General features: G+C 36.7%; 1 protein-coding gene across 1 annotated transcript in view; it reads left to right on the top strand.

Annotated features, from left to right (window-relative positions):
- The window catches only part of ACTR5 (actin related protein 5), a 33,495-nt gene extending 20,011 nt beyond the window's left edge, over positions 1-13,484 (top strand). Inside the window, exons 6-9 of the mRNA XM_043988273.1 lie at positions 2,131-2,247; positions 4,280-4,419; positions 7,502-7,634; positions 12,787-13,484. Coding sequence (XP_043844208.1) covers positions 2,131-2,247; positions 4,280-4,419; positions 7,502-7,634; positions 12,787-13,044 — 648 coding nt within the window. The 3' untranslated portion in view covers positions 13,045-13,484. The remainder of the gene's footprint in view (positions 1-2,130; positions 2,248-4,279; positions 4,420-7,501; positions 7,635-12,786) is intronic.
- The last annotated feature ends 9,146 nt before the right edge of the window (positions 13,485-22,630 follow it).

The following is a 22,630-nucleotide window of genomic DNA, read 5'->3' as shown; positions in this document are numbered from 1 at the left end:
TACATGTAAAGATAGTTCTCAACTTTTGTTTATACAAGCTTTCCAATTTCAGATTTTTCTCCCTCTCTCCCCTCCCTCCCCTAGACAGCAGGTAATCTGATATAGGTTTTATATCTATATATATATATATATACATACATATATATATATACATACATACATATATATATACATACATATATATACATATACACACACACAACATTAAACATATTTCTGCATTAGTCATGTTATAAAAGAAAAATCAGAGCAATGAAGAAAAACCTCAAAATAGAAAAACAACAGCATCCAAAACAAAAGAAATAGTGTGGTTCATTCAGCATCTGTACTCCCATAGTTCTTTTTTTTTTTTTTCCTGGATTTGGAGATCCTCTTCTATCATGAGTTCCCTGGAGCTCTTCTGTACCATTGCATTGGTGAGAAGAATATAGTCCATCACAGTAGATCAACACACAATATTGACGATACTGTGTACAACGTTCTTCTGGTTCTCATCTCACTCAACAGATTAATTTTAAAAGATTTGTATCTTTCCTTTCAAATGCATGTTTCTAAAAGGTTGTACATTCTTTTCTATTGGGATGAGGGCTGTCCTATTGACCCTCTTTTTTTTAAACATGTCATTTTTCAGTGATTCTCCTACCCCTAATAGTTTCCTCCCTTGTTACAAAGAAGGACAGCCAATCAATAAATTGACTACGCCTTATTGTGTGTGACTCATCACACATTTATAGTCCACTAGCTTCCACTACCTTCTTGTTTCTTTAGTCCTTGGAAATTATAATTGGTGACACATCAAAATTTGGAGGTTTTACAGTGGTGTTTTCCTTTGTATTATTGTGGTCATTGTGTAAATTGTTTTCCTGCTTCTGTTTACTTCCCTTTCCATCACTTCACTGAAATTTTATCAATTTTGTCTGAACTCTTCATATTCATCATTTTTTATGAAAAATTATAAATTTCTATTACAGCCATATACCACAATTTGTTAAGCCATTCCCTAATTGATAAGTAGTCGCTTTCTTTCCAGTTTTTACTACTATAAATAGTGCAGCCCTGGTTTGTAACATTAAGTGTAATCATATTTTATCATATTTTTCAGATGTTTTTCTGAAATATATCAATATCTTAATAGCACGAAGAGATTTCACCTTTATAAGTTTAGGATACTGCCCATAAGCATACTGTTCAGTGGTCTTGATTCTTCATAATACAGAAGATCTGTGAGCTTTATTGATTTCTATAAACACCTAGAGTTAGCCAATAATTTCTATATCTTGTGGTTTCCTACCTACTTGCTTTTTGCTCACTCCATTTCTGTTCTTACTAGGAAGAGGGTTTCTTTTTAGCCTAGTCTGTACAGTGCCTAGGATAGGGATCTGTTTATAATAGGAGCTCTAATTTTATTTTATTTTTTTAATAAAGGAGATGAGAAAAGACTAAACTCTAAATCACCATCCATGAAATTATTTCATTTTTGGATACTTTTTTGAATTTTTGAACTACTGGTATAATTCAGAACCCACTAAAACATGTGCATTAACAAAAACTAACTCCTAGGTTTAAAAAAATCTTTTAGCTGCCATGCTTTATTTATCTAATGTAATAGCAACAAATTTTCTGTTTACTAGACAATATTATCTTTTTGTGTGTGTGTGAGGCAATTGGGGTTAAGTGACTTGCCCAGAGTCACACAGCTAGTAAGTATCAAGTGTCTGAGGCCGCATTTGAACTCAGGTACTCCTGACTCCAGGGCCGGTGTTCTATCCACTGCGCCACCTAGCTGCCCCCAGACAATATTATCTTAATACCAAACTGGCTACCTCACACAAAATATTTCCTGAAACGTTAGTGTGGTCACAGAAGTCTTTTCAAAGAAAGGTGGAATTTGTTGGACCTTAAGGAATGAATAGGATTTAGATAAATAATGAGGGAGGTAAAAGTCTTAAAATTCTTTTTTTTAAGATAGCCAATAGTATGTGATCATTTTATAAGCCTAGGAAGTTTTACACATTTTTTTATGTAGGTTTTTAAGCCTTCAGATAGAATCATATTTGTTCCTATGATAAGTTGCATCTAGAATTGACACCTTTGCTGTTCATCGAAGTTACGGAATCTCTTTCATTTTAGACACCTGACATGGAACAGCTTGAACCATCTCTAGAAGATGTGGAAAGCATGAATGATTTTGAACCTCTGTTTTCTGAGGAAACACCTGAAGTAGAAAAGCCAGTTACTACTGTGCAGGTTTGACTCTTATTGTCATTTTGTGGGTATGGGATCTGTTTTCAATACTTTAATGAATCTGTGATCACATCAACATGGCTACTACTTTCTATTAGTGAAGATTGTATCAATATACTCTTATTCTGTGTTATTCTTGATTTCTCTTTTCCAATAAATCCTCTATAGATGGTCTCATACTTACAATGAAGAGCTTTCTCTGATTCTTCTTTAGTTCCTCATCCTCTGCAAGTCACTGCCAGTAGTAAGAAATTCTATGAAGAACTCTATAGAACTCTTCAAATTAAATGAATCTATATTTTAATATTTACCTACTTAAGTGCATGGGTTGTCTTTGGGGAGGATGGTAAAAAAACATGTTGGAAAACATGGTTCTGGAGTAGGAAATGGGAAATGTCAAAAGTTGTGAACTCTACAGAAGCATAATACCTATTTTTGATAAATACTTAAGAGAATCAGGATGGTGATTCATGGTAGTTAGCATCAAATGGCATTACACGAAATGAAATGATTATATTTTAACAGACAGGAAATAGCTTGTTAGCAATGTGGTAATCACCTCTGAACCTGCTGTCTGTGTACCATCAGACCATTAACTTACTCTAGAGCAAAGATTGTAATAAATGTCAGATTAAATAATAATATAGAAGGTATGCCTTGCAACTAAGGGAACTCCAACCTAATCTGGTTAAATGAGCCACTTATTGTTAGTGCCAAAAAAATTGGAAATGAATGAAAGAACAGATATTGACAGTGTCACCATTTCCTGACAAAGTTTAAGTGATATAAATTTATTGCCACAACAAAGACCAAAAGAGCTGGCTGCAAATAATTTCAGCCAGCAAACATTTGATCTTCTTGCCAAGTGAAGAGATATTGTAGCCAGCAATTTAAAATATAAACTCTTGTAAAATCTTACAGTTGAGGATGGTGAAAAATGTGAGCAATGTCACCTCATAAAACAGACAGATGTGGTGGGAGGAAATAAAAGTTTATGGAAAGCTTGTTAGGAAACCAAACTAACCCATAGTATGCTGAAAGTATTAAAGGATGAAACTTGGAGGACAGTGAGCAGATGAAAAAATGAAAAAGATTTGTCAACATTTCAGTAACAAATTTCATTAATGAAAATGGAACTTCCACATTTGTATTCTGACATCCACAGTCCCTGAAATGTTGCATGAGGACCCATATTCTTGCTCTGTAAATCTCTGCAAAATTTTTATGAGATTAGTCTATCCATCCACCAAGGGAATCTTCGATGAAGGGTTTGGAAGTAGATAGGTAAATGACATTCTTTATCACATTGTATCCTTGAGTAAAATTGTCCTCAACTAACAGTCAGCATATTCTGAACTATTCTGTTTCCCTTAGTGCCCATTGTAGCCCATTGCATTTTGAAGGTGCTTAACAATTTTTTGTTGAACAAATTAATGACAGTAAATCTTATATTTTCTTCCTAGTTTCACACTTTCTGTCAGTGGTACCACCATTCTCCCAGTCATTCAGGCTCAAAAAAACTTGAGAATCATGTTTGATTTTTCCCTTTCCTTATATTCATAGAATATAATTACCGTTGTTTCTTCTTTCAAAATGTCTACTGTATATATTCTTTCCATTTCCCCTGCCATTGCCCTAGTCCAAGCTAATCACTCTCTGCCTATGGTGGTATAATAGATTCCTAACTGGTTATCTTTTTTGTGTTGTTTTCCTCTTCCAAACCATCCTGACCATATACTATTATCATTTACACTTTCATATGTCATGCCTTTATTTGCGTTGTCCTACCAGTGTGAAATGCCATTCTTTGTTCCCTATCTGTCTCTATCTTAATTTCTTCAAAGGTTAGTTAACTCAAGTTTCACTTTTTCTTGAACTTTTATGAATATTCTTGTTCCTGGGATCTTTGTGTATAATAGGTGTATAGAAAGTGTTTCTTGAATGAGGAACAGTAGGTTTCAGATATGGTTAAAGAAAGTTTTAAAGAATCATTATAATCTATTATAACATGTTTTGTTACATTTTATTTTTAAAGCCCATGTTTAACTTAGCAGAATATCATCAGCTGTTTCTTGGTACAGAAAGAATTCGAGCTCCAGAAATCATTTTCCAGCCATCTCTCATAGGAGAAGAACAGGCTGGCATAGCAGAAACTATTCAGTATGTTTTGGACAGGTGAGGTAACAACTTTTGTTTGTCTTCCTTTTCTTGTCCCATTTACCAGAGGCATGTATTTTAAGATAGATTTGATTAAGCATAAATCTCTCTATGAGAAATTTCTAAAATAGATCTCATCCTGGCCTTTTCATTGATTTTCTTTGTTACATGTTATTCAAAACAATAGGTAATACAAAACTTAATTTTATTTGCTTTTTAAACTTTTATTTGTGCATTGGTGGGGCCAAGCTGGGAATTCACAACACTTTTGAAATAAACCAAAAAACATACTGGGAGAAGTTGACTGATGTTCAGTTTGACTGTTCTCTCTCTATCCCTCTTTTTCTGCTCTCTACTCCAGGTGGAATTTGACCTTATCATCCCTGAAACTGATGGAAAAATACCAGCACAAAGCTGCATGTGCACTGTCTTTTTCTTACATTGCTGATTTGCACTTCCCTGTAGCATAGAGATAAATATAGTAAAATCTGGTGTCTGTCATAATGTCAGTCAAAGACTTTTGTCACCTGGCATTTTTGAGCATTGTCAGTACAGTACGAAGTGGTGTTGGTATGACTTTGAAACCCTGCTGGCGAGATTTTCAAGTGCCTTTGTGGAAGTGTCAAAAGATGACCAAATTAGACTCTGGAAAATTTTACTATTAAATGTGTTTTGTTGTAGTCTAAATAGTCAAAAGGGGGTAGTGACGATTGGTATACGTGCTAATCTATTGACCAGAATATTTGATTAATAAGAACTCTCATTCTTCCATCATGTGAGGAATATCATTTACCATAACTTGATAGTTCACGTTTCCTTTTGGGGGTAGAGGGAAAAATGTTTCATAGCAAAAACTCTTTGTTAGGGGGCAGCTAGGTGGCACAGTGGATAAAGCACCAGCCCTGGATTCAGAAGGACCTGAGTTCAAATCCAGCCTCAGACACTTGACACTTACTAGCTCTGTGACCCTGGGCAAATCATTTAACCCTCATTGCCCCGCAAAAAAACAAACAAAAAACCTCTTTGTTAATAGATATCCTGTGTCAATAGAGTACAACAAAGGAGGAGAAATAATCATTAGCAGCAACTTGAAAATAGAATTTATTGTTAAATCCATCTGAGGATATTTACCAGTTGATTGTTAAGTTAAGTAAGATACTAATTTCCTTGGGCTTCAATTTTCCATCTATTACATTAATAAACATTAATTTGCTACCTTTTAGGAATGATTGCAGGGCATCCAGGTGGTACAGTGGATAGAATACAGGACCTAGAGTCAGGAAGACTCATCTTCCTGAGTTCAAATCTGGCCTCAGATACAGTGACCCTGGGCAAGTCACTTAATCCTGTTTGCTTCAGTTTCGTAATCTATAAAATGAGCTGGAGAAGGAAATTGCAAACCACTCCAGTATCTTTGCCAAGAAAACCTAAATGGGGGCACAGAGAGTTAGGCATGACTGAAATGACTCAACACCAACAAAGTAATGATTGTAGAATAGTGGTTTAAAATCACAGTGAAAATTTGAAGTACTTAAGGGAACACAGATTTAGATCTAGTAGAAACCTCTGAGATTATCTAGTCTCATCCCCTAATTTTTATAAGTGAGGAAACTGAGGCCCAGAGATGTTATGATTTGTTTAAGGTCACTCAGGTAGTAAATAGCAGGGCTAGGACTTAAATCCATTTCTTCTGGTTCCACGTCCAGAACTCTCTGCTGCAATGCTGCTTATATAATTTCGTGTCCCTTATGATTAGATATTTTTCCTACACATATTTTTAAAACACTTAATTTTGATGGGTTGTAGCTTATTAAACATCTTATTGCAACATGGACTTTAGATACGAGCATATTAACCTCAAGGTTTTTATTAAAATTTTATTTTAAATACATATCTGAAATATATCTGAATTTTTCTGAATATATCTGAAATTTTCAAAGTAGACAGCCAAATTATCATACTACACAATGTATAGGCTCTGTCTACAAATTCTTAGGAATAAACTAGAATAATTGTAGGGATAAAGGATATGTGGTTTATGGTATACTAGCTATGTGTGCTATATGGGAATGTGTCTCATTTATATTATTCAAATGTTTAGTTCTCAGTGTTTATGAGAGGAGAACTTATTATTTGAAAATATTGATCTTTGAAGAAAAATATACATTAGATATGAAGGGTTTGGGGGGTTGAATCTTGAAATCTACAACTTGACAGAAAATTATAAGCATCTTTTTGTGTATGGCTTATATAATTTATATGATTTATCATATGGGTATTTTTTTAAAATTCATATCTTTTGGGCATCCATAACTTGTATGGCTTTTTAAAAATTACCTGAAATCAATATGAAAGTTTATCTGGCATTGGAAGAAAGAGGAAGGAAACCCAGATAACTGAAGACATGGAAATCTTCCATGGCAATTTAGACACTGTCTTTAGTAGTATGCCTCATTGTTAGCATGGATAGTCAAATCTACTTTAAATTATTTTCTGTTTTAAAGTTTATGTTTATATACACACACACACACACACACACACACACACACATGTTTGTTTTTTTAAATGGAATTAGCATACTAGAGCCTTAGTGTTCTAATCCTCCATGACAGGGAACAGTATTAAAATGAAGTCATTTTGGCACATCAGTAACAAAATATTCCTTGGATGAGGTCCAGTTTATCTAAACTCTGCTTTATTGACAAATAGTGCCACAGCAAGTGGCACTAATGACATTAATACTTAACCCTCCCCCTTTCTCATTGTATTCACTGATTCAGTGCCTAATATGTAGTAGGCACCCAAATACTATTGAGTGAAATGATTTAGCTATCACATTAAAGGCCTCATCAGTCGATAAGCATGTGCCAGGCACCAAAATACCAACATAAAGACTGAAACAGTCTCCGTTCTCAAGGAGCTTACGTTCTCTACACAGTGCCAAACAGCCAGAGAGATGAAAATACCTGTTTGATTGACATTGTTTTAGTCGAAGTATCTTGAGTTTTTCACTTTTCATCCGTTGTGTGAACAGCCTTCGTTCAGATGTTTAAGAGGAAATGTATTTGAAAATCTGCATTAAAACACTTTCTGGTTTCAGGTACCCTAAAGAAACACAAGAAGCCCTTGTCCAAAATGTTTTCCTCACTGGTGGAAATGTGATGTATCCAGGAATGAAATCCAGGATTGAGAAAGAACTGCTTGAAATGAGACCTTTTCAGTCTTCTTTTCAGGTATAGATTACATAGTAAAAACATTTTTTTTCAGCCTGCATTATTGCAGTTATGAATGATGGGGAAGTACTTTTCATTTCTGCTTACAGGTTTTTATTTTCAAGATCTCTGTACTTTTTTAAAAATCTTGATGAAATTTTTCTATGTGTATGCAGGCATTACTGTAAACATATTGCTGATATCATTATGCCGACACAGTTCTTGTCAGTTGGTATCTTATTTGAAATCTTCCATCTCTTCGATCTTTTTATTCCTGATCTAGTATGTCATTCTTTGTGCCATATTTTAATGCTGAATGGCCAAACTTAGTGACCACCTCATCTGTCATATTCTCTTAAGGATTTTGAGGGGAGAAAATTATATGTGTGTATGTATGTATATATAAGTAACCTTTACAAATATATTTTAGAAAGTTATTTCATACCCAACCATTTTCACTCATGCTTAACTTATTTCTTCCTTCCTTTTCTGAAATTTCTATAGCCACTGTTACCAAGACCATGGCCAAACTTAGGCTTCTGGGACTGGTGGGTCTAGAATTCAGGTGGAAAAAAGAAACAGACAGGGACAAGGCATTGGCCCAGTAAAGCTGGGAGGCCCAACTAGGACTGACAGTTTTTTTCTTGGCAATGTCTTGTGAAATCAACTAGTACTAGAATCCAGATATACTGATTCTTGGTCTGGTGTCATCATTAGTGTATACATCTGTCTTTATAATAGTAATCTTTTTTTTTCTTTTTCTTTTTTTGACGGGGCAATTGGGGTTAAGTGACTTGCCCAGGGTCACACAGCTAGGAAGTGTCAAGTGTCTGAGGCCGTATTTGAACTCAGGTCTTCCTGAATCCAGGGCTGGTGCTTTATCCACTGCGCCACCTAGCTGTGATAGTAATCTTAAAAAATAACCCTCAAACCCCTAAATTATAGAAGATTTGATGTTAGGTACATAAAGGAGAAACCAAATCATTGCATTTTGTTTTGATGCTCTTTCCACTTTTCATTGGTCCTAACTTTCTCAGCACCCTGGAGAGAGGTAACTAAAAAAAAGTTATGTTGGCACAAGACCACGGGTGCCTTCTCTCTCTCTCTCTCTCTCTTTTTTTTTTTTGCAGGGCAATGAGGGTTCAGTGACTTGCCCAGGGTCACACAGCTAGGAAGTGTCAAGTGTCTGAGACCGTATTTGAACTCAGGTCCTCCTGAATCCAGGGCCAGTGCTCTATACACTGTGCTACCTAGCTGTCCCCTGGGTGCCTTCTCTTTCTATGTAAACATTACAGATTGATCTCTCTCTCATTTGTAGAGCAATTTAAGGCTTACAGAATTCTTTACATGTTATCTCACTTGATCTTCATAGCAATCCTATGAGATCAGTGCTAATATTATCATCCCCATTTTACAGATGAATTCAATTCATTTGATTGTACTGTTGTTTAACCCACATCTTTCCATTGTATCCATAAGCATAGTAGATTTTGTCAGATGTACTGCTGAAAACTTGGTCAGCTTTGTCTATAGTATACCCCTGAATTATCAATAAAATAATAACCCTGTTTAAAAAGAGGTTAATCTGGCATGAATTATTCATTTTTTTAAAGTTACATTTTTATTTTTTTTCAATTCTCAAACTTTTTTTCTCCTTCCTGTTTCCATTCCTCACTCTTAGTTTGGGAGAGAGAGAAAATACAAAACCCTGGTGTCAAATATAATCAACCAAATAAATTCTTACATTGGGCACATCCAAAAAATGTGTGTCTCATTCTGCCTATTATCCTCTGTCATAAGGGAGGCAGTATTCTTCATCATTGGTCCTTTGGTATCATGGTTTTGATCAGAGTTCTTAAGTCTGAAAATTGTTCATTTGTCATAGTGTTGATATTATAGTATCAGTTGTACTTGTGGTTCTATTTACTTCACTCTGCATCATTTCATACAAGTTCTCTCAGATTCTTACTCATTTGGGATATTTCTTGTATGCAAATGTGTGATGATGCTACCAATAAGAATACTGAGCTACCAGTGTTTCTGATAAAAGGCCTCATTTCTAAAATATATAGGGAACTAAAATTTATAAGAATACAAGTCATTCCCCAATTGAGAAATGGTCAAAGGATATGAACAGGCAATTTTCAGATGGCTATCTATTGTCATATGAAAAAATGCTCTAAATCATTATTGATTAGAGAAATGCAAATTAAAACAACTCTGAGGTATCACCTCACATCTATCGAATTGTCTAATATGACAAAAGAGGAAAATAATAAATGTTGGAGAAGCTGTGGAAAAATTGGAACACTAATGCATTGTTGGTGGAGTTGTGAACTGATCCAACCATTCTGGAGAGCAATTTGGTACTATACCCAAAGGGCTATGGAATTGTGTATACCCTTTGATCCAGTAATACCACTACTAGGTCTATATCCCAAAGAGATCATAAAAAAGGGTTAAGGACCCACATTTACAAAAATATTTATTAGCAGCTCTCTTTGTGGTGGCAAAGAATTAGAAATTGAAGGAATGTCCATCAAGTGGGGAATGGCTGAACAAGTTGTGGTATATGAATGTAATGGAATACTATTGTGCTGTAAGAAATCATGAGCAGGCAGATTTCAGAAAAACCTGGAAAGACTTAAGTGGACTGATGCTGAGTGAAGTGAGCAGAACCATTATACACAGTAACAGCAACAGTGTGTGATGATCAACTATGATAGACTTAGTTCTCAGCAATACAGTGATCCAAGACAATTCCAAAGAATTCATAATGGAAAATGTTCTCAACATCCAGAAAAAAGAACTGTGGATTCTGAATGCAGATTGAACCATACTGTTTCTACTTTTGTTTTTATTTTTTGAGGTGTAAAAATATTTTTGGTGACTAGCTTAATTTTGGGGGCTGAAGCTGACTGGAGGACTAATCTGGGGACTGTTGACTATTTGGCTATCTGACTACGTTAATTTAATGTTGGGCCGTTATAAAGTTCCACCACACTGCTCCCAAACTGATAGACTAAAGATTAAGAAGGCTCTTAACTAAATAATCAAAGCAGAGTTTATTTATGAGATACTATTTCAAATTAGGAATACAGGGAAATAAAGTGTACAACCTGACTGTTTTCCTGCGGTCTCTTTTCCACTGCATCTCTTTCCAACCTGCTGCGCTTTGAACTTCTTGAATACAATAAGGGCCTTAGCTGCCTCCGGCCTCAGGGCAAGTTACACTTTCCCTGGTTTGTATTAAGGCCTGTAACCTTGTCAGACCCGTCTCTAGTCTCCAATCTTTGCGGTCTCCTCAGCCGCCTCTTGACCTCTTCTTGTCCCTCTGAACCCCTGAGTCTTGTCTATCTAGTCTGTCCTTCTCTATCTAGTCCATCTCCTTCCTCCCCCAGTCTATCTAACTCCCAGGTCTATATAGACCTTTTCTTCTCTCCACTAAAATCTGGGGGCTTCCTTCGCCCCCACAGATCAAGCTAATCCGCCAGCCAGGGCGTTGGCTGGTGGTGGGGGCGGGGTGCACTCCAAGTTTCACGTGCCTCAGCACAGGCTATCCGGGATCTGCTCAGGTCAGAGGGAGCTGGGGGCTTTTTTTTCCCCAAGCTGTCTGACCCCACCCACGGGGCTTTTTCCGCTCAGCTGAAGCTGAGGAGGAGGGGGAGAGACCCTGAGGGCCTAAGGCTTTCTAATCTCAGCCTAAAGGTAGGGTCCCCAAATCAAAATAAATTTCCACAGAGGTTTTCCCCTTGTGTTCTGATTCTTCTTTCACAATGTGACTAATACAGAAATATGTTTAATGTGATTGTGCATGTATAACCTATATCAGATTGCTTTCTGTCTTGAGGAGGGGGGTGGAAAGGGAAGGACAGAGAAAAATTTGGAACTAAAAATCTTATGAAAAGAAATGTTGAAAACTATCTTTACATGTAACTGGAAATTAATAAAATACTTTTATGACTTAAAAATAAAAAGAATACTCAGCTACATGGGACATATGGGGCTGATGGTATGGCACATCTTGTATTCCTGTATTTTGAAACTTTATTCCCTAGTTAGAAGTTCTCAAAGTGTGGTCCTACTACTTCTGGGGATCCACAAAAGCCTTTCAGAGATGTTCGAAGTCAGAACTATTTTCATAATAATACTAAGATGATATTTGCCTCTTAAAATACTCTTCCCTTTTCCAGCTACATGTCTATATGGGGCTGAATTTTCTTCATGTACTTCAACCAAAATAACATATCCCAATAGATTCAATACAGAAGCAGATATAAGAATGCAACCATCTTCCAATTAAGCCAGACGAGAAAGAGATTTGTGAATATATGTAAAACAATACCATTCTTCTAATTTTTTTTGTAAAAGTTACTTTTCACAAAATATGTTTTATGTTAACCTGTAATGGGTTTATTGTTATTTTTTATTTTTTTATTTTTTTTGCGGGGCAATGAAGGTTAAGTGACTTGCCCAGGGTCACACAGCTAGTAAGTATCAAGTATCTGAGGCCGGATTTGGACTCAAGTACTCCTGAATCCAGGGCCAGTGCTTTATCCACTGCACCACCTAGCTGCCCCAATTGTTATTTTTAAGTAAATTAATATTTTAAAATTTTATCAGTTTTAATTTATAATATGGTTGGTATTGAAAGATATGACCCACATAAACAAAAGCTCTTTGGGGTCCTCAGTAATTTTTAAGAGGGTAAAAGGACCCAGAGACCAAAAAGTTTGAGAACTGCTGCCATAAGTACTCTAAGCATGAGCTTCGCTTATTAATTATTTTGCCCTATTAATTTGCTAAGAGTTTGCTAAGGTAAATTTCATCTCATTTCTGTTTCAAATTGATTCCAAAAGTAGACTCCTTTTATAATGTTGGTGTAAGGTTTTATATATATGTGTGTGTGTGTGTGTGTGTGTGTGTGTGTGTGTGTGTGTGTGTGTGTGTATATATATATATATATATATGTGTATGTATATATGTATGTATTTTTTTCTTTTTTAAAATCAAGATTTGACTGCGTAGTTGTTAGGTTTCATGGGACTTTATTGGTAATTATCTGGTTATGTGCAATAAGTTATATTATTATGATGCTTACTGAGTCATAAGACTCCAAATTGATGGAATCCTAAGTAATGAATTTTTCACATTGAATGTTTTTCTATTTTAGGTCCAGGTCGCTTCTAATCCTGTATTGGATGCTTGGTATGGAGCTCGAGATTGGGCGCTAGAACATATGAATCGTGAGGAAGGCTGGATAACCAGGAAAGATTATGAAGAAAAAGGGGGAGAATATCTTAAAGAGCACAGTGCTTCAAATATTTATGTCCCCATCCGGGTTCCAAAACAGACTCCACGAACATCAGAAGCCCAGGCATCAAGCAAAGTAGCAGGAGCTAGCGTAAACAATCCTTGTGAGCAAGTATAGCAAGGTCACTTGAGGATACAGATCTTCCACAGAAACAGCATTAGGGAAACCAAGTTCTGTCTCAGAAATTCTGAGTGAAGTTCCAGTTATTAGGTGACAATTAGCAGTGATTCATTCACAATGAGTCTGTATGTAATTGTTTGCTGTGCAATCAGCCTCTTAATCCAAGATAGCATATTTCCCCTTTAGAGGAATAATTAAGATATACTTTTTGGCTTTGAGGGCTACACTGATTTTTCAATGGACTCTAATAAGAAATCTTTCAGCACCCTGGCATCTTTGATCTTTTTGGAAAAGATCCTGGAATTGTGGGGGTATATAAAGGGAAGCAAAGAGAATACAGTAGGAGGGAACAAAGTTGAATGGTTCAATATATATATTTTATTTTATTGTTATGTCTATCATTTTTTAGTAAAATATATTTTTTCTTCTTAACGTGTCATTTGCAGTGGAGTTCATTTAATCTTAACAAGCAGTTATATATGTGCCCAGCAGAGGGAAGTCTCTCACCTATTTAAAAAGAAAAAAAAAACCATGCTGGTTATATAATAATAACACTTGGAATAAGAGAATATCTCATCTGGACGGACCCTTGGCAAGGGTATAGTCCAGTTCTCTCATTTCATATAAATATAAAAATTGAGGCCCAGAGGAAGTGATTTGCCCAAGACCACATAGCTAATGACTTCTTTGCTTGTCAGTTTTGAATGTATAGGACTGCTAATTCAGGATAACATTTTTTAGGTTCTAGAAGGTGTTCAGATCCTGTTGTTATGGACTTGTCAGCAAACTCAGGCCCTTCTAAAATATTTTTAATTTGGGGACAGTCTTTTTTCCTTAGAGAGTTTATTGGATATTTGGAAAGGCGTTTTAGAATTTTTTTAAATAGGAAGAAATAGACTAGAGAGGGAAAACTCAGGGCTCTAACACTAGAAATGAGGGTCTCTGAGCAGCCAAAACCATTGTCAGATTTCTGCAACAAAATTTGTGTGTTTTATTCAGAGCCCCTCAAAGGCCATTCATTAAAGCCTATTTGCTCATATTTTAGATGACAGTCTAATAAACTTTGTGATGTATTTTCTCAGACTGTAGCAGATTCTCAACAGGAAATCAGGAAAATAAAATTTCAGGGAGTGGCAGTGGAATGGGGTGAGATGTGTGTCACACAGAACAGCTAAAAGAAAGACAGCTCCGAAAGCACTGCAGTGGGGGCCGATCATCCATTGGGGTTCCTGCAGGTGTTACTGGGTTATACGTAGCATAATGCTGTTCCTAATGAAGACAGCTGTTAGGAAAGGGGTAGGTGGTATTCAGTGTCCTCTATTGGAAAAAGCCCAGAAGTGGGAAAACTCTCTTAAATATGCACTTTACAAGCATTTCTATCAGAAATGGTAAAAATATGTACTTAAAACGTTTGTGCAACAAAGGAGTGTGCATCTGGACAATAGACTTTTGTAATATCTATTCTCCAGCCTTGTCATGGGATCATCAATTTAGAACTGGGAGGGACCTCTGAGAGTATTGTGAGTCCAGCCTCCTCATTTTACAGATGAAGAAAGTCTCAGGGACATTAATCGATTTACCCAGTCACATGGGTAGTGTCAAGGGGGAGATTTGAACCCACCATCCTTTGATGTGAGACCCAGTGCCTCCTGCACTGTACCATGCCACTACCAAGGTAATTTCTACCACATAATTCTCTGCTGAAAGTTTTTCCACTTTACTTTGGTTTTGGAGCATAGTGCTATGGGTTTTGATGACAGTCTAAGTGATTTCTCTAGGAAGAGTTGGATTTTGAATATATTACCTTATTATGTAATAAGGTAGCAAATAAATTATTCTAAGACATTGAAGTATATACTTGTGAATCATTTCTTAACAAAGTTGTTGATTTGAGTAGTCTGTTTAGCCTTCCTTCTTGAACAGGGTCTGATTTTATTATTACTTTAGTCAGAGCTGATGCTGCAGTTTTTGGGGAAGGAATTTGTTGTTATTCAGTGTTAATGAGTTGCATGAGCTTTTCTGGAAGAAACTGGACTTGAATGTGCACAGAGATAGAACTAGACAACATTTAGTAGCCAAAATGTTCTATATTCATGTATATTCAAAAGAGAGAAACTTACTTGCAAAATTATATTAATTTGTGCACCAATTCCATCCAATCACACAATGGTTTGGGTCTGACTGAGTTAAAAAGAAAATGATTTTTTTTTTAACCATTAACAATTTGTGACATGTCCTAATGTACCATCGCCATGTGACTCATTTCCTTTGGGTCATCACACTAATAAATCTTTCCTAGTCCGTAGTGGTGTCTCTGAGATAGACTGGTAAAAGATAAATCTTCAAAACGCTGAAAGTAAAGAATCTTTAATGCCAGATAGGCTAGGTTTGGGGGAAATCTCTGCTCTAGCCAATAAATTGAAAAACTGTTTTTTAACCTGACTTATAAGAATTGCTAAAACAACTTTTGGTTACTCCCTAAGTGTCCTTCCCCCCCCCCTCTCTCTTTTGGGTGGGGCAGTGAGGGTTAAGTGACTTACCCAGTGTCACATGGCTAGTAAGATTCAAGTATCTGAGGTCATATTTGAACTCAGGTCCTCCTGAATCCAGGGCCAGTGCTTTATCCACTGCACCACCTAGCTGCGCTCTATCTTTCTTAATCCATGTTTTTTTTAACATTTCAAGTATAATAGAGAATGTCTGGTTGTCATTGAAATATTCACACAATCAGTTGTTGAGATGGTCATCTTGAGGACGTGGGGAAATTAACTGTTTTTGGAAATGCTTTTGGCATATTACTGTATTGCATCCCAAGCTCATCTCTGTTTGGATATGGGGGAAGATGGCAGGTAGTAATCATCTGGTGGATATGTAGAGGTGTAGGAGAAGATCTAAAATTTGATAATTCTATGAAGGAGGTGTTGTGAAGGGTCAGAATGATGTGGTCTGGTTTTCTGCCTTGAGATTGAATATGGCACATTTTTGTGAATAAATGAAAGGAGAAAGACCTTTACATTCTGTCAGTGAGCTACATCCCTGGTCCCTGTGATGGGAATAAACTTGCTTTTTTACTTAAATAATGTTCAGATTACATTTTATATGAGCATATGCTTTTTTATTGCATGGAGGCTTCCCTATGAGAAGCAATATAAACATCTTGAATTATTCTTGGTATTTTAATATGCAGAGCAGCACCATTTTTTCCTCTACAGTGCAGTTATGCCCGGGTTCCTTCCAACAGCCAAAAGCAATTAAAATTTAAGAAGCCCCAAAATAGCAACTATTGATTTGTTGCTTGGTGCCTTTCTTAATTTCAGCAGCCTATAAGAACACTCATAGCATCAGTTCCTATCCTATGAAAATGATCCTTGCTTTGTTTAATTTCAGTGTAATTAGCTTCATTAAATAGAAGTAGAACATGGAACAGTCAAGCCCCCCTGCCCCTTTACTAATAAACCTGAAATATATAGGCAGTTTTCTCCACTCCTTTTACCTATTGAATTCATCCTTAAGCACTTTTCAGCATAGATTGGTAGTTTTCAGCCTGACTTTTTAATTGTTATTTATTTATTTTGTGCATGGAACTGCAAATCTATTATGTACAACTTGCTTTTCCTTTTAAATATATAATCAAATTTTCGTGTAACTTTTTTCCCTCTCTCCCTCTTCCCAACCCGAGATGGCTACCATTAGACACAAATATATGTGTGTGTATATGTGTGTGTGTGTGTGTGTGTGTATGTGTGTGTGTGTATGTGTGTGTATATATATATATATGTAAATCCATACTATACATACTTCTGTTTATCAGTTCTTTCTCTGGATGCGGATAGCATCTTCCTTCATAGGCTCTTTGTAGTTAATTTGGGTATTTATTATAGTCAAAATTACTTGGTCCCTGAAAATTGTTTTTATAATAACGTTACTGGCTACAATGTTCTCTTGGTTCTGCTCATTTTGCTCTTCATTATTTTGTGCAAGTCTCTCCATGTTTTTCTAAAATCATTGAGCTCATCATTTCTTATAGAACAGCTTGACTTTTTTTTAAAGTGCATATGGGGGGTGTCAAGAACATACTTTGTGAAGGGCTTGGAGTCTGCAATATGAAAAATATTTGAAGGAACTAGGGATGGTTCCTGGAGAAGATAGCTGGTGGGGAGATTGGCAAGGTCAGGAGCAATGTTATCTTTCTTAAATATATGAAAAGCTGTCATTTGGAAAAGATATTAGACTTACTCTATTTGACCCCAGAGTAAAAAACAAAACAAAAAACAGGAATAGTGGATTGAAGTTGGCAAGAAGCAGTTTGAAAGAAAAAGAAGCTTCCTAACAATTAGAGCAGTGCAGGAGTAGAATAGATTAAAAGAGATAATAGGCCCCAAAACCTAAGGCTGTAGCTGACACTTGTTGGGCATGTTATCATGGGAATTCTTTTTTGGATGTGAGTTGGCTGCTAAGGTCACGTCTAACTCTTAAGTATCATCATTCTAGCAAAATGTGATTTAGTGAGGAACTTTCTTTGTCCAAAAGAGAGCAACAGTTCTTCCCAAACTGAGGCAGGTTCCCCAGCTTCAGAAAACTCCACAGGCAACAGAACTCATCTTTTCTCATGATGCTTCTGTAGAATCATTCACACATCGAAGTCCCTTTATGCATGTTCCCTAAGCACACTTTGTATTCTTATTAAAACATATTACTCAAAGTCAGTAATAAAATACTATAAGGAAGCTTGCTGCAGTTTAGTACTCTTAACCTTTTAGTTGTTTAATAGAGATTTTAAAGTATCACATACAACAGTGTGGAATGATAAAGCAGAGAAAGATATTGCACACTATGCTCAAGGGACAGTGAATGTCACAGATTTGATTATACATTGTTGACAAATACTGCATTTAAATTCATTCTAATGTCTTGTGTTCAGGCATTCTCCACTAAGACATAAACATTATGAGATTATAGCTTTGCAATTAGAAACTGAGTAGTTAACAGATTGTATTATTGGAGAAATGTAGAAAATAGGAGATTTCTGGGAACAGTCCCTTCCTGGGACTGCTTTTTTCATTCTTTGTCCATAGATAATCAAAAAAGATTGGTCTTCCTGGCCTTTCTTTGCAATCTTGTTACCAGCTATTGAGGGAGACAGCATAGTATCACTATCTAAGACATTTTCTCTAAAACCTTATGAAGATGAGATTTTATGATCCTCTTCAAACCCATGGCCTGTGGCTTATTGTGCCTGAGACCCTGGCTATTTGATTTGCAGCATTTGCTTGCAACATTTAATGTGCTTTGGGAATTCAGAAAATGACATACAGTGTTTTAAGGAAGTTGTTAAGAGGTAGCTGCCATCTGTTATTAGCACCAAGGCAGAAGCAGTTAGTTAACATGTCTTGTGTAGTCTCAGTGGCAACTCAGGTTTGCATTCATAAAGCCAGTAATGCATTAACAGTTTATATCATGGTTCAACCATGATTTGCATTATATAGTCTAGAAAACCTATGTCTTTGGTCTTGCTTGATTATTTGGAAGCACAAGGCACCGTCTTGAATGAAATATTTTACTCTTTTGAATTTTAACTATATTTGGTAAACCTCATTCATAGTATGATTAAGGAACAAGGTACTTTATTACCATATTGCCTTAAAAAAATCTGTTTTTAAAGCTCTGATTAATGAAGAGAATTCCCAGCAAAACACTGGATTCAATAAGATTATAGAATTTGAACTGGAAGAAAACCTTAAATATGGGATCATGGGTTTAGAATTGGAATGGATCATAGGAGATCTAATTAAAAGCTCTCATTTTATGGATGAGGAAATAGAGACACCAAAATGAGGAAGCAGCTTGCCCAAGGATCACCCAGGTAATGAATGGTAGAGTGGATTCAAACCCAGATACTCTCCAGATCCACTGCTCTTTCCACTGTGCCATATTTTCTTGCAGTGTGTATGAGCAGAGCCACTAGAATTTTAAAATCAGTCGACCCTTGTGGGGACCAAGAAGAAATAGACTTAAAAGTTTGGTTCTGATTATCATAGGGGAGGTTCTAGTTCCCCAGGCCATGAACAATGGAAATAATTTTTGCTTAGAGCCTTACTGCCTTTAAAACCCGTGCCCTCCTGCTTGTTCATTTTGTTTATGTCTCTGTACACCCCTTCTTCCATTTGAGGAAGCACTGTTAGGAGTGCAGAGCACATCAGTGACAGAATATTTTCTTGTGCCTACTCTTTTTAAATATATGGAAAATTGTCTTAGTATATTTTAGATTGGGGGAAATGTATTTTTTTTCTTAAACAAGCTTTAATTAAATTTTTTATTTTCTTCCAGTCAATGAAAACCAGCCTTCTCCTTTTTTCCTTCCCTCTGCCCTCCACTTGAGAAAGAGAAATAAAACCCCAGTTACAAACTTGTATATTATTCTAGCAAAGCAAATTTCCCCCTTGACCATGTCCCCAACCCCCAAAAAAGTCTCAGTCTATACTCTGAGACCATCACCTCTCTGTTAGGAGGCTGTTGGCACATTTCATCATGAGTTCCATGGATAGGAAATGTGTTTTATAGAATATTGTTAGAATAAGGAGATAGAAACCAGCAAATAGGTATACCATTCTTTTATGTAAAGCTGTATAAATTTTTGTGAAACTTTTCATTTTAAATGGAATCAGGGAGCTAGGACCTTAAAAGAACTGGGTTTCTTTGTGTAAAAGAGTCAATTTCTCCATTTTGTATTTGTAGGTTTTGTTTTTTTTTTCACGTGAGGTGGGGATGGGGAGGGGAGGCAGGGGATCAGTAGTAGAGAACCAGCCTTGATGTGAGGAGGACATGGATTTGCTTGGGTGACCCTGGATATCAGTGCTCTACACATCTAAGACTTGTCACAGGAAATGTACCAACTTACACTGGAAAGAGTTTCCTCACCTGGAAGTTCCCATGACCAATGAAGTCACAGGTCCAATTCTTATCCATATCTCTATGGGAGATGCATATGCCTATACATAGTTGTGCCAGAGATCCTACTTTGCCTTATAATGTCCATGTTCAGGGGAATGCTGTAGCCAGTTGGGTCTTTTTGTCTTTTTGACCAAGCCTATCATTTCATTTAAGAGTTTCCTAGGACACTGAGAAGTTAAGTAACTTGCCTAGGATCATATGGTGAATAAGTCAAAGGTGAAACTTGAAACCATCTTTCTGAATCTGGCTCTTTATCCAGTATATCATATTACCTATTTGACAAAGTTCATAAAGACATGTATGAGCTGGAAATTGGCTGGATAAGCAGATCTAAATGGTCAACAGGTATTTGTTAAGTGCTGGGCAGCTAGGTGGTGCAACATGCAGAATGTCTAGCCTAGAGTCAGGAAGATTCATCCCTCTGAGTTCAGGGGCAGCTAGGTGATGCAGTGGATAAAGCACTGGTCCTAGATTCAGGAGGACCTGAGTTCAAATTTGACCTCAGACACTTGACACTAGGTGTGTAACCCTGGGCAAGTCACTTAACCCTCATTGCCCTCCCCCCCCCTCAAAAAAAATGGTAGCAATTACTCAAGCACTTGGAACAGTCCTTTCCTACTTCCAACCCATCTTCCTGAGCTCAGATCTGGCCTCAGACACTTACTAGATGTGTGACCTTGGGCAAATCATTTAACCCTGTTTGCTTCAGTTTTCTCATCTCCAAAATAAGATAGAGATGGAAATGGTAAAACAGTGTCTTTGCCAAGAAAACCCCAAATAGGGTCACACAGAGTCAGATACAACTGATATTAACATTCTATGCTAAGCACTGTGCTAAGTGCTGGGGAGTACAAAGAAGAACAAGAAACAGCCCCTGCTCTCTCTACAATCTAATGGGGGGAGGGGGGAAAACAACATTCAAACAGTTGTGTAGATACAAGATAAATTGGAGATTGTCACAGAGGGAAGACATTAGCGTTACACAGGATTAGGAAAGCCTATTTGTAAAAGGTGGCATTTTTACCTGGGACTTAAAGGAAGTCAGAAAAAGTAGGAGGCAGAGATGAGAAGGGAGAGAGAGGATTCCAGGCATGAATGACAACTAAAGAAAATTTGTAAGGAGGCAGAGTGTCCTGTATCAGGAATAGCAAAGAGGCCAGTGTCACTGTATTGCAGGGTAGATGGAGGAGGCAGTAGGGTATAAGAAAGAAGACTAAACAGATAGGAAGGGGCCAGGTTATTAAGGGGGCCAAAAGTCAAATGAAGGTTTTAAAATTTGATCCTAGAGATGATAGGGAGCCACTGGAGTTTATTGAACGGGGTGGGGAGGTGTCACGTGGTCAGACTGGTGAAAATCACTTTGGCAGCTGAATGGAGGATGGATAGATGTGGAAGAAGACCAAACGTGCAGTCGTCTATGCCCGAGGTCATGAGGGCCTGTACCAAGGTAGTGGAAGTGTCTCAGGAGAAAAGGGGATAGATGGATGGATGGATAGATAGACAGATAGATAGATGGGTAGATAGATAGATATGACAGATGTTCCAAAGATAATTGAAAGGATTTGACAACTGATTTAATATGGGGGATAAGAGTGATGAGGAGTTAAGTATAATTCTTAGGTTTCAAGCCTGGACATATGGAAAGATGGTAATGGTCTTAACAGTGACAGGGAAGTTAGGAAAAGGAAAGGCTTTGAGAGTAAAGATAATGAATTCATTTTAGGACATCTTGAGTTTAAGATGTCTACAGGACATCTCAAGATGTCCAATTCAACTATGCCCAAAGGGCAATCAAGCTGCGCGTACTTTTTGACCCAGTAAAACTGTTACTAGTTCTATATCAGAGATTTTTTTAAAAGGGGGGGGGACCTATATGTACAAAAATATTTATAGCAGCTTTTTTTGTGGTGGCAAAGAATTGCACATTGAAGAGATGCCCATCAATTGGAGAATGCCTGAACAAGTTGTGGTATATAATTTTAGTTGGAATACTATTGTGCTATAAGAAATGTTGAGGGGGATGGTTTCAGAAAAATGTAGGAAGACTACCACGAACTGATGCAGAGTGGAGTGAGTAGAACCAGGAGAACATTGTATACAACAACAGCAATATTGTACAATGATTAACTGTGATTTAACTATTCTCAACGATACAAGACATTAATGAAAAATTGATGATGAAAAATGCTATCCACCTCCAGAGAAAGAGCTGAGGAAATTTCGTTGTAGATGGAAGCATACTTTTTTACTTTACCTTTTTTTTTCCTGGTCTGTGTTTTCTTTTGCAACATAGATAATATGGAAATATATTTTACATGACTTCATGTGTATGTATGTGCTTAGCAGTTTTTCAGTAGTGTCCAATTCTTTGCGACCCTATTCTGGGTTTTCTTGGCAAAGATACTGGAATGGGTTGCCATTTCTTTCTCCAGCTCCTTTTATAGATGAGAAAACTGAGGCAAACAGGGTTAAGTGACTCACACAGCTAGTAAGTGTCAGAGGCCACATTTGAACTCAAAAATGTGAGTCTTCCTGACTCCAGGCCTGGCACTCTATCCACTTTTAACACCTAGCTACCTTCTTCACATGTATGTTCTATATCAATTTGCTTGCCTTCTCAGACGAGGGAAGG

The sequence above is a fragment of the Dromiciops gliroides genome, chromosome 2 (assembly GCF_019393635.1).
Source record: "Dromiciops gliroides isolate mDroGli1 chromosome 2, mDroGli1.pri, whole genome shotgun sequence".
In the NCBI taxonomy this organism is placed as follows: domain Eukaryota; kingdom Metazoa; phylum Chordata; class Mammalia; order Microbiotheria; family Microbiotheriidae; genus Dromiciops; species Dromiciops gliroides.
This window is presented reverse-complemented; position numbering and strand designations above follow the sequence as displayed.